Here is a 13,384-nt window from a genome sequence, read left to right as displayed (position 1 = left end):
GCATCATCATGTCTATTGTACAAAGCCTGTTAAACATTTAACCCCGTCAGGCAAGGTCAAACACACAAGCACACACATGCACACAGAGTAATCAGGCCACAGTGGGACAAATTGCATATTAACAAGGGCTTTAGGTCTATTGTGTCGATGCTTTTTTCTCAGTGGGTGCTATTAGAGGAACTGGTAGTGTATGTGTGACAAGATGGGAATAGCCTTGAAGTGCAGCAGCGAGGTGGTGTGTTGGGCTTTTACTTTCGGTAGTCTCTCCCAAATGTGCTGTAATCTCAACTTGTGGTCCCATCGTGGCCCTCTAGTCTACATCACTATGAATATCATGCCCTTAATTCATAGCTGTAGGGAGTCATGTTTAATCAGCATCATTATTGGATTCTAACCATCTATTCCAGCCTCGTTACAAATGAGACAGATACTTTTTGATATAATGCCATTGAAATATGTTGTTAATCTTCTGAACTGGCTGACAAAATGACACTGCAGGGGTTCAGATCTCTGTCCTGTGGTGGTTGAATCGAACTGTTAAAGATTTTTGACAGCCATCACAATCCAGTCCTCTAAGTGTGTGCAGGAATTCCACTGGGGAAAGACTTCCAGCCAGTTTAGAAGAGAGGATCAGCTGCACTCTTATAATTAAATGTCAAATTTATATTTGGAGTCGAAATAATTATGGATGAAAGTGTGACCGGATCAAAATCAAATCTGAGTGGACTAAATTATCACTGGAAAGAAAATCCTCGGAGATTAGGGTTTATGGCAGGGGCATGCAATTACGCTTGTAAAATTGCACATTGGAGATGCTTATGTATATTTCCATGTAAACTGTCGAATTAAAGAATACAGTATATCACAGGTAAAACGTTTCAATGAACATGTTTACACATATCATATTCAGTTACCCTACTTATTCTTAAGCTTTTACATATGGACCCCGTAGTCTTGAATGTGCTTATTCAATTACATCCTTTAGCCATAACAATAACCAAGCGATGTGTGATTACAAGCAGTTTTTAATTGCCATTATTTATATTAACATAATTAACGTGCTTGTAGTTAATTATATACACAGTAACACGATCACTGTAAAATATAACCTCAAACTGTAATAGCCTTTCAATAATTAATGTCCACATTGCCATGGCGTGTATTATTATTGTTGTTATTATTGTTAATAATAAAACAGACAACTCAAATTGAAAAGCAAACGTTTTCTCTTTCTTAATTAGCCTTATCGCTTGTAGTAGGTTTCTCTCAGTAAAGCGCGGGAAGTGAGATAGAAAACCTGGACTTGGTGTAGTGGAATCTAAGGATTTCAGGACAGCAGTCTTTTCCACTTAAACGTGATTCCATTCCGGATTTTAGTCTGTGCGAGACGCTATATCGGGACAGTTTGGCTGATTTTAAACATTTTGTTCGGTGGAGACAAAATATACAAACCGGCTAGTTATCACCTGAAATAAAAAACAAAATACAATACTAATTAACAACTATAACTAATAACAACTGCTTGCTCATGTGATATTGCTTAAACTTTCATTCTTCCGCGAGAGTTTGACGTTTATCTTATTTTTAACATTCGTCATAGGCTATGTTAATACAAAACACACACACTGGCTAATTACTGTCTGAAATGTAAATTACTCGACATCAATTACTTGTTTATAGACTTAAGTACGACAACACTCGTGCTCATGTGCTGCTGCTTAATTAAACATCCATTCTTCTTCCGCGCAAAATTACGCACGAGAGACGCCACCGCCTCTGCTCCGGTGTGCACAGCGTTGCTCTCATCCCAGTGGCCCCCAGGAGCCCGATACGATCTGTGATGAAATCAGTGAAACACAACCAGCTGTTCATATGTCATCTCGAATTTAGCCGACATCTGACATGTATGCTCATGTATCATCTCTCACTCAGGCACATCTGGTCACTTCGCAGCGCATCCGAGCAGCGGGGTGAAGGACAGCCGCTGCGCTCCCTCCGCCCTCAATCACCCTCCGCTATTGGCCAGCGCGCACCGGCTTCGTTATTCCAGTCTCACGGATGCGCGAGACGCTCGCTCAGCGCGCGGATGAGAGAGATTCACGCAGAACTTCGGGTTTATCGCTACGGGAGGGACCTGTTACTGAAGCCGCGGGAACGCACGGCACATGCATGAGAGCGGCACATGCGAGCGGCTCCCCGGTTTAGTTGGGGACGCAGGAGACGAGCGCAGTGATGATGGGACGCTTTTTGAAGAAGGGACGATACTCCTGCTTTGGCTTCCTCGCGGTCCTGGTTCTCCTGCTGCCCTATGCGATGGCTAGAGGTAAGGGAACTTAAGTGTTTACGAAAGCCAAACGGTAGACTCTCACCCCACATTTAGACGTTTTGGAGAGTTCGTGGACTCTGTATGCATATGCAATGAGCGATGCTAAATAATGACAGTATATCGGGTTTTTCCAATGCAAGGCACGAATGTTCCAGGAGCAATGGGGCTTTGCGATGAAGCATGTGTAGTAGATGCTAATTCGCGTAAAACTACCTAAACGCATGCAAAAGTAACGCGCTTCGATCCCGTCACTGTGCCAACGCTTGAATAGGCAGAAGCGAGTGCCAATGCACAAAAACATTTGCGCGCGACGTATTTTGTAATTGTCTGCAAAAACACAAAATGCTATCAGCGGTCTTCACTGGAAACCCTGTCATCAATTCGGTTTGCATGAAGCTTGTGTTTATTGGAGTGAGAATGTCAAGCGTGCGTGCCATGAGGTGCTCGGCGCAACAGGCTCAAAAGGCGGCTTTCCATCAGCACGCTTGTTCTTCAGTCGTCGTGTTCTTGATTGTAAAGCGCCTAACACTTTTATTTACAGTGCAACCGTTATTTTTTGCTTAAATTGCAAGCAGCTTCGTAATGCACTTGTGCATTTTGTGCGTAGCTGCTTAAGTACGCCGTATTTTAAATGCACTTTTACTTTAAAATATTATTGATTTGGAAGTAAAAAGTCACTTTGCGCTTAGGCATTAGTATTTATGTATTTATTTAATGATGTTATCGTTATTTTAGTGTCGCTTGAGCGGTATTTTGTGTGAATGACACTGTGAGGTTCCTGGACATTTTACTCATCAGATGACTTATTTCACTTCTTGATATTTTTATTGTTGAGGTAGTTTGGCATATTAGCATCGAATTCACACACAGTTTACAGTTACATATATAAAATACATCGTAATGAAGAGATTCAGCTGCCAGTTTCTTCTAGATCAGTTTCCGTAGATTAAACACAATTGCTTTTACTCCGAAAGAGCATTGCATTGGAAATTGTGACTGAAAATAACATGCTGTTATCCTATTCATAGAGTTCCTCTTTAAATGATCATTTTGACACTTTTATCAAAGATTAATGTTGCATGTTTTTTGAAGCGAAAGCACAAGCAAGGCAGCAATTATCTTATGTTAAGAGTCATTGATGCTTAGCAAAGAGGTGGACAGGGCACAGAGACTCTGAATACAATAACTATCATTAAGATGTTCAACCAAGATAGATTAATTGGATGTTTATAAACAAGTGTCCAATTAGAATTTTGTTAATTGCCAGTGTGATTTTTTTTTTTTTTTTGCCCTTCTATCTATCTCGTTGTCCTATTATGCGTGGCGTCTGAAATTTAAAGCATTTAAAAAGAAACCTGATGCTGTTGACTGGGCAATTTGAGGTTGATGGTCTTGTTATCAGTCAGGAGTGCTGTTATTACCTGAGGCACCCCTAAGGGCCACTTTTGAGATCCTCTTTTTGTATCTGTTCATAGAGGCAAGAGAAGAGTTTCTCTTTAGTTTGGTGATTTATTAAGACGTGAGGCACTTAAAGTGTTAAATCTTTAAGTTAAATCTTCAACTATGAATCTGCATCAGATTTTATTAATTGATTGACACAAAATGCTCTCATTCTGCGTTAAAAAGTCTGCTGCGCAACATCTGACCTCCTGATTCTGTCGTCCCTTATGATAAACTATTTGCAGGTCTATTAGCAAATTAGCCCTGGGGATTTGATCCTCCTTCTTTCCTTAAACTATGGAAATCAGCTCAAACCGGCCTAACATTCATAATTAATGAGTTCTCCGCACCAGCATTAAGAGGGTGTTGCATAAGACATATCCGTTCCTCTCTGAGATATCGCTTTGTTGGTTCATTGGGAGAATTCATTAATATGCAAATGAAACCGTGTCATTAAAATATCCAATCATCTGTCATGTTCACTTACACCGCCTCAAGCGCTGACATCATCTATTGTTTCACATCCACGCTCAGAAATGCTCTGCACCTGTCAGAAGGAAGTTGTTATTGAAAACCATAAACAAACCCAAACTATTACAGCGTTTGCCACATTGCCTGTGGTCAGAGCGTTAAATGTCATTTTCCTTTAATGTATTGTAGGATTTTTTTTTCATAAAGTTGATGTGAGACACAGAACGGAAATGTAGCCCTGGGCAGCAGTAGATGGAGATGTAACTGTGCCCGATTCAGTGATAGAGGCGCACATGATAATGAGTTCGAGTAGCTTTTGAAGTCTCCAGAGAGGTTCTCTGATGGCATGAGTTATGAATAAAGGCAGCGCGTTCCATCTGAACATAAGCAATGTTTAATTTATCATTCGTATCGTTAGGCCCGACTCTCACAGTACTCGCAGTAGTCACTTTTTGACATCTGAGCACGTATGAAGGAGAACTGTGATGTGAATCTGCAACACGGGACATGACTCAGTTTTTTTTTTTCGTGCTTCAGTATGACATAAGTATATTCATCAATAGAATATTAGACTACTCATAAGCTGTCTGTTAACATTGATGCATTGCAGTGTCCACACTGTAACCGAAAGGCATACATTTCCCAGAATGCGTCAGCGATGTCCCCAGAGAAATGTTTGGAGGCTGTCCGTGTTGTGAGAACTTGTCATGAACCCGGTTGGTGGAGTGTATTTATGAGAGCGAGAGAGACGCAGGTCTGCTCATCCTCAGGGACCTGGATCAGAAGGTGCTTGTTAGGATGATGGAATCCTCTTGTCATTTGTCATAGCTGTAACATGGAACGCCAGCCCTCCTGCTTTTCGGTAAAGAAGCTTTTTTTTTGCCGTGCGGTTTATGCATATGTGCGAACAGGTGTTCATGCGTAATTTACCTCAGAGGTTTGTGATTTGCTGTATAATCCGTATGTGCTGCATTCACCGGTAAAACCCAACAAAGGTCACGTTTAATCTTTCAAGCGCTCATAAATTTGTCAAAAGGAGGGAGGATATTTGTAACCACATGCATTTTCAATAACAAGAGGGCAGCGGGGGTAGATCCTGGGGGAGGCTGAGTTTGGAGATTTTTGTGTTCGCTTGCATCATTTTCTTGGGAGTGCTTGGGGGTGGAATTAGATGTTGTATTTTTGGTGATGTTCATCCCACACTGTATACTGTCATATAATGCAGGTGTATCTAAATGCGGGTCCTTAAGCCTGAAGTTTTGGGTACATACGGTACAGGCCTCAAAACGAACTCTTAATCAGTGCCAAATGTGATGCTGGCTGTTAACGGCAACATTCAAATCAAGTTGGAAGTTTGGTCTTCTTTGACGAAGTTGATGTGAGTCAAATCACACACTATATAGAAAACCTAACTGACTGCTACATCTTGCCTTCTAACAGCTTTTACTTCAGCATTCAGCATCTGATTTTTTTACCGCAGTGCTCCATGTGGTGACACATATGTGGACTATTCCTCCCATTAAGTCACTAAAATGGAAATATGAGGAGCAAAATAATAAATGACTCATCTAGGGTGACACAGTGACCTGTGCTGCTTGTTGGTAGTATTGAAGGAAAAACTGCTAAATAATTCCATTATTTAAAAAAAAAAATACAGACAACACCATTTCCTTTTTGGTCTGTGGGAGGTTGATGGGCCAAAATAGCAAATTCACAGTGGAAGAATAAAACATGGCCATCTCTAAAACATTACATTGCCTTGCTGTTTCATTTAGCAGTTTGGAACTTAGTAGAAAGGATTGCAAGTCCTGGTAAGTTCCCACACTACAGTTCCTTCCCTGAGTGGCCTTGTTTTCCATTTCTCCATCTTCATTTGTGTCTCCTCTGAGTGCTTTTGAGAGAGTTCTGAATTCTGAAGAGCCTTGGAGATTGGTATCCTTCCTCCACTGACCCTGGGTTTTACCACAAAGACATAACTCACACCATTAACCGTGAACTCTTGAGAATGAGTGCTTTTCTTTTTCTTCCTCTGCCCTAACTCTATTTACCTTTTCAGCATGCACAGACCTCTTCAGGTGCTCTAAATGTTCTGGACTATATTCCATATAATCATTTCTCCTAGATGCCTCCTACTTGTAGTTCTTGTAGTGGTTTTCCTGTTTTTGTAGTTTTTATTTTCTCGAAATAAAGAACCTTGAACTCAGGAGGAAAAATAAGAAAAAAAGGACTATATATAAATACAATATAGATAGTTTTCAGATGTTACACCACTATAAAAAGCCACCTTGATTATAAAGTTATAAGTATGGTCAGAGACCATCATTTACAAAATTTTCATTGCTGAAAATTCTTTAAAAGAAATTATATGCAAACAAAGTAAATTAAAGATTTTGTGGAAATAGGTTATTTAGTCATAAAATTATGTTTATGTAAAAAAAATCTTTAAATGGATTATTGGAACAAATATTACCACTTAAGTTCAAATTCAATTAAATTATACATTTTGAATACGTTTCTTTTGGCTGCTTTTGTTAATGTGATAATTGCATTAAAGCTGATTAATTTTATTTGAAAAAAATCTTGTTTTGAGAAAAAAAAAAAATATGATGGTTTTTATTCAACTTTATGTGCTCTGCATAATCTAACAATTATGTTGGATGTGATTAAATTGGATGTGATTAATCACAATTAATAGTTTGACAGCACTAACATACCGTAATATTTTTTACATTTATTTATTAATACATGTAACTAAAATATTTTGTTTATATAATTGACCTGTTTGCCTATGGTAAATCAAAAGTTAGACTGTTTGACTTCCTTCGTTAAAGCGTTCTGACCCAATCAGAATCTTGCTGATTCGTATTTCTAGAGTCGGCAATACAATAATGACAAATTAACAAGCACTCACACAAATGTACACGTACGCACACACAGTAATGACTGTTTGATGGATAACATGAATCAACCACTATGCAGTAATCACACAAATGTAAACTAGTTTAATGTATTCTCCCCTCATTACCCCACCGTGACAGATGTCTGCTATTGGTCATTGTATTTGAAAAATGATCCGACAAGTCTCTTTGATGTAAATCGATATGGCTCCCAAATATGAATATTTCATGTTTTAATAATCAATTGCAACATTGACAGAGATGTAAGAGGTTGTCTGTAATAAAATATAATGCAATTTAATCTCAGAGGTTGCGATGGCTGTGCTGTCATTGAGCAGCGTTCTGATTGGCCCTTGGGCGGTATTGATCACTGTGAGACATGAGCAAGCAAAACTAACTACCAAGACAGTTGAACAAGCATGTCCTTTTTCCCCATGCATGAATCTTATGCATTGTCTTTGAAATTCGAAACTGTGGTATTACATTGCTGAAAGTACTGTGTAAAGAATACAAGTTATTTATTTTATTTATTTATTTTACAGTTGTAGTATTGTAGCTTGAACATGGAGTATATGCATTACTTTAATGCTCTAGAAATGGCCTTCATGATGGACAAGACCAGTTTAGACCAGAAATAATTTCCATGCAGGTCCAGCCTGGTTCATGAATAATAAATGCAGGTTTATGCTGCCTAGACACGTTTTCTTGTGGTTAAATACAGGTTAGACACATTTTATGCTGGTTAAATACAGGTTTATGAACTGTTTGCATGCTGACTAAAAGCAGGTGTTGTTAATTCCCCATTTCTCATCCTCATGTTAACACACCCCTAAAAATATATGGTTCTGCTCATAAGAATCTACAATATGTTTTTTGTGATAGTTTTTTGCAAGGTTTGTACCGAGCAAAGAATCTGCCCACTGTTTTTGAAAGAAAGCCTCCAGGTACTGTAAGTTCTTTGGTTTTTCCCAGTGAGCTTTGCATGTTTGAGCTCTCAACCACACTGGCTCACCGATGCTGAGGTCCAGCTTTGCTGCTCAGGACAACTAAGGCACTCATACACAAATATCATAAAAGGAGGCAACAGATGTCTAGTGGGAGATGCCTAAATATCAGCTATGTATATTCTCCAGCACAGTAAAAATGCAATGCTAAATAATACAAAATATTTAGCAGATTCTACCAGTCAAATGTTAACTTGTGAGCACAGCTGCACCATCATGATCTCATATACTCACGTACACTTGAATTTCATTAAAACTATAGCCTTGCTTTAAATAATGAGTGTGTCACTACAGTATATAATATGGTTCTATCTTCTTTCTCATTTCATACACATGTTCTTGAGGCTACTCATAGGATGTGCTCTGTGTTCCGTGAACAGCGGAGGATAGCGGCATGTTCTTATGTGCATGTATTTTTCATTCTCTCTCTCTCACACACACACACACACACACACACACACACACACACACAGAGGCCGTGTTCAGTGAAAGGCTCGCTGCGTCTGCATGTTGATGTATGGTCAGCAGTGTCGGTGTAAAAATCTGCTGGTGCTTCACGCTTCTGTGACTCACTGCTTGTAAAAGAGCAGGAGAGCCGCACAAACCAGGTGTTTTGTGAAAAACACTCACACTCACAACGCAGAGCCAGCTAGAAACAGACACTTTCTTCTCACTGTACATGGTTTTTCCTTTCAATGAAAAGTAGTTAATTTTCTTTACAGCCCTTTTAACTTCAGCGTAGGTTTAAAGTATAGTCTGCATTAGATTTCAGGTTGCCTCCCGCTGTGGCATTGCAAATGTTTCTCAGAAGCACATTGTCTTCTCAAACTCTTTTGAGAATAGCAGAGAAAAATGTTCTTAGCACACAATTTTTTTTTCTTCTATGTGTTTGTTTGGAATAAAAAAATTTCACCAGGCTATAAAAAAATATCCTCTCATGATATATTTTTCTTTCTGTTTGAATGAACTGATAGGTAGGCAATGGACTGATAGGTAGGCTAATATAATAAACTAGCTAATATGGGATGTATTTTGATGTGTACCATTTATGTATTTTATTATGTATGTACTGACTACTGGATAATAAATTGTGTTTTCATTTTCCCACATTTTTACAGTTAGATTACCTTTGCAATTATCTAATGCTCAAAAGTTGTACAACTTCACCAACTTTAAAGGTGATTTTCAATGTACAAAAATTACACTTATGACTGGTTTTGTGGTCCAGAGATGTGAATATTGTTTGTATGTAGAATTATGCATCTTATCTCGCTAGCTGCTTGCATCATCGTTTAGGTTATGCTAAAACATACATTGTCTAGTTCTGTCAACTAAATGAGGTTCTGTGTATTTTTGGGACTTTAGAGTGAATGAAATTTACTGTTGAAATTACACTGGATAGCTGTACACATGCATTTGTTGCTGACGCAAAGCAAAGAACCATGGGAAAGAAACAGAAGCCATTCGCCTTATTCTGTCAGTATATCATCAGAATTACTCATATTTAATATTTCAAATATCATTTGATAAACTGACATTTCAAGGCAAACACTTTGTATACAATTGCTTTATGTGTCTGTGCAGTCACATTTTGAGCATCCTACAAGTGGTTCTTGTATGCTTCTCCGCCTCACTTTAGTCTTTCCTAATGCATTTTTAGGCTTTCCTCAGATGCATTTTTGTGCCATCCTACCTCCTCCCAACCCAAAAGCGAAACTATCTATGAGTCTCAGTAGGTCCTGAGACTCCTGAGCTGTAGCACTTTAAGCAGTTAACACAACTTCCTGCAGTGCAGGGAGTCCCCTGAATGCCCCACATCTAAAGCGTGATTCAACAAGGCTAAGTGGTTGACATCACATATACTTGTTCCTGCTCCTCACTGTTCCAGGTGATACTCTCTTCCTCTTTGATACCATACATACACACTAACGATTTCCATCTCTTTCTTTCTCTCAAGGTCTCACTTTCTGTCCTCCCATTGTTCTATCTTTCTCCGCACACATATTATACTTTAATATCCCACTTTCTAAAACTTTCTGTTCTGTCTTTACGTTTCCCCTCTGTCCTGCCCTTTCTTCACACATTTTGGCTCTCTCTTACACACTTATGACCTGTGGGAGAGAAAACCCATGCGAATAAAGAAGAAAACGTTCATGGTCACACAATGAGGTGCCGAATGGCTGCAGTATGATAATCTGGCTTTAACAAATGAAAATGACGACCCTGAGACGGGCCGGCTCGCTGTGGCCGATGCGCCCGAGGTCAATGCAGTCTTTTATTTTCCAATTAGCGAAAGAGAGGTGAGTCGCAGCCTGCCGGGGTGTCTCTCGTTGAGAAAATGTGCGGTCTACGGCTATAGCTGTTCCTTCCGCTCTCTCATATAATTCCATTCCGTTCTGCGATTTACATGCAAATGAGAGCAAATTACTATTCATTCAGAAGTGAAATTGGGAATGTGCATGCTAATGCTAAGAGACCACCATCATAATCTTTGTTCCCCGTGTCACCTGACTGCGCACGCATTGACAGCATGTGAGTGTTTTCTGGCAATGCGAAGAAATTGAAAACCTTTAAAAAGACACTTTTTTAACTCACAAAAATGCACAACAACAGAAACGATACAAAAATCAAAGGCACAGGATGACACTCGAAGAGGAAAAAAGCTATCATTTGACTAATCGTTACCCACAATTCCTCATCTCGCTCTCCCTTTCTGCAACATCAGATAATGCAGCTTGAGAATGACACAAGTGATTGCAATCTTAACATCTGTGAAACAACGTGAATGGTGCCTAATCATGCTTCATATGTATAGTAAGTGTGCTATTTATGTGCTTCGGATAGGTTGTATCTGTTCATACAAGGGATTTGCCAATGATTATTGTTTTGAGTGCATTTCTGTAGTATTGTTTCAACAGTGCAGGTCAAACGTCATGCTCACAAACCAATTAGCCTTCAGAAATTGCTGGAGCCACACTGTGGATCTACTTGGATGTATATTATCAAGGCAGACAAGAAAAGGAAAATCATTAGGAATATTAACATTTTCACTTAGCCCTTGGCTTCTCTCACTCTGTTATTATGTGAGTATGTGTGTATACATATTGCATGCATACATTTGTGTGTACATTTACTTTTATACATATTTTTAGTTTGCAATAATAAAAAAAATCTTTACTTTTTTTTTACCTTTATGCCAGAAGTCTGCTCTTTGAGTGTTGTACCCAGGCTACCTGGCTGTATCACCGCAGTGCTCATCATGCATATTTTATAAGAGTTTTTACTACTGAGTGATGAGGTTGCCTTCCATGTCAAATAGCCATCGGTAGCAGCTCACTCTGTTCTGCGCAGCTGTCAGATTGGTAAAAGGTCTAAGTCGGTGTGCATGCAAGAGGGAGAGGGGGTTTCATCAGTAGCACGCTTCAAAGGAAACCGAATGCAGGAAGAGACATTCGTGTTTAGTTTACTCTTTAAATTTCTAAACAGCACACCTGCATCACCCGAGGCCACTGTGACCTTGGATGGTCTGTTAAAGTTTGAGATGTGTTTGAAACCTGTCATGCACGCAATCTGTCTGTACACGGACAGAGATTGCAGTTGTTTTAACCTTTCATGATCACGGTTGCTTCCATGGATGCGTATGAAAAAAAATCTTGCATTGAAAAAAATCTTTATAATTTTCAAGGTGAGATCTTGCAATAAATAGTGAATAATGGGCTGTAATTTATGATAGTATGACTGTGACAAAGGACACTCATTGGGATAATGATGTATTGACATAACCTCTAGAAAAGCCACCAAATGGATGAAGCAGAATTAATCTTTTTAGAGAATTAAATAATAAAAAAAATCATGCAGTAATCAAAACCAGTATTTTTTTCTAAATTCGTTTGAAAAAAGGTATGTGAGGGAACATGATCTCTTTCAATGAACAGTGCAATATGGACCATCTGCATACCATTGACAAAAGATTGTTGTTTCCTTTTAAAATTAAATGTCTTAATGTTTTAAATTAGGCCTGTTTCATTCATGAAATAATCTTCTTTAGTGTCTAATAATATTTAAACACATATTCAATGGCCAGTGCATACTGGTGTATTGATATGACCTGTGTTCAAGAAAGAGTCACCAGATAAATCAGTTAATGAATCTGAATTAAACTTTTTTGGTTAACAAAATAAAAAATGCTGATTTAAGATCCCCATCTGTTAAGGCTCATCTGGATATGTATCAGATATCAAATAAATTTGAACAGATTTAAGATAAAACAAAACATTTTTTTCATTTTCACGTATCTCCTAGCATCTCCTTTGTTTTCTGCTTGTGTTTGTTGTGTTCGGAACATTATAAGAATCAAAGACCAGTTTTGTTTTGGGATCAATTACCAAATCTTATCCATAGATTGATGTTCTCAGCATCTTTGAGCTGTATTGCTCTTGTTACGTTCACAATGACCTTGTAGATGTTTTGAGAATCTCCACAAAACATGTAATTGAATCTGTAAGGTCTTGCAGTGCATTTGCTCTTCTCCGTGTCATCCCTTTGTCTTGGTCTTTCTTTTTTTCCCCCTCAGACACTTCACCCAAAACAACCACACTGATTGTGATCTTTATAAAAGAAAAGCAAGAGATCCAAAAATGAAGAGAAAGAGAAAAAGGGATGGAGCAAGTGAGAGTGAGTTGAAAGTAATAGACTGGAAGAATCGATTGCGGGGAGCTACAGCAGAAGACATTAGAGAGGAATCATGCTCACCCGCACTCTTCCCCCTGGCTTCTTTTTGTTGTTTTCTTCTAGTTTTGAGACCTCTCTCTTTTCAGTCTTGCTCTCTTTTCCCTTGTTTCTTTCACACTTCCTTCCTTTTCTTAGTTTCCTAAAGTCAGTTTGCATCAGGGACCAATTAAACGCAGCCGTACGTCTCTCAGCTCTGAGCCTCTGCTGCACACTTCCTGTCCAAACTGAATCTATAATCGGGCTATAATTTGACTGTGTTGACTCCAGTCTAATCTAGTCCCCCAATAAGCATCTTCACCAGTGCCCATTAATTCAGAACAACCTAATGATGCTCCTCACAGTCACACGATTTAATGAACACAATGAGTGCTACTGATTGTTTATTCCACAAGCAAACCATAAGAAGCCTCCCCTGGTCATGACAAAAAGCAATCAATTGCATTAAAAGGTTATTTATAGAGATATTTAGGGAGATGTTCCAAGGAATGTGTGAACAGGATGTGGGTAGAGATCTG

The 13,384-nt window shown here is 38.8% G+C and overlaps 1 protein-coding gene across 2 annotated transcripts in view; it reads left to right on the top strand.

Moving 5' to 3' along the window:
* Positions 1–1,577: 1,577 nt before the first annotated feature.
* unc5da (unc-5 netrin receptor Da) overlaps positions 1,578–13,384 on the top strand; it is a 157,835-nt gene continuing 146,028 nt past the window's right edge. Inside the window, exon 1 of one of the 2 annotated variants that reach the window (XM_043222171.1) lies at positions 1,578–2,323. In XM_043222171.1, coding sequence (XP_043078106.1) covers positions 2,233–2,323 — 91 coding nt within the window. In that variant the 5' untranslated portion in view covers positions 1,578–2,232. The remainder of the gene's footprint in view (positions 2,324–13,384) is intronic. The other variant, XM_043222169.1, reaches the window with a different exon arrangement.

This window comes from Puntigrus tetrazona, chromosome 21 (genome assembly GCF_018831695.1).
Source record: "Puntigrus tetrazona isolate hp1 chromosome 21, ASM1883169v1, whole genome shotgun sequence".
In the NCBI taxonomy this organism is placed as follows: Eukaryota; Metazoa; Chordata; class Actinopteri; order Cypriniformes; family Cyprinidae; genus Puntigrus; species Puntigrus tetrazona.
This window is presented reverse-complemented; position numbering and strand designations above follow the sequence as displayed.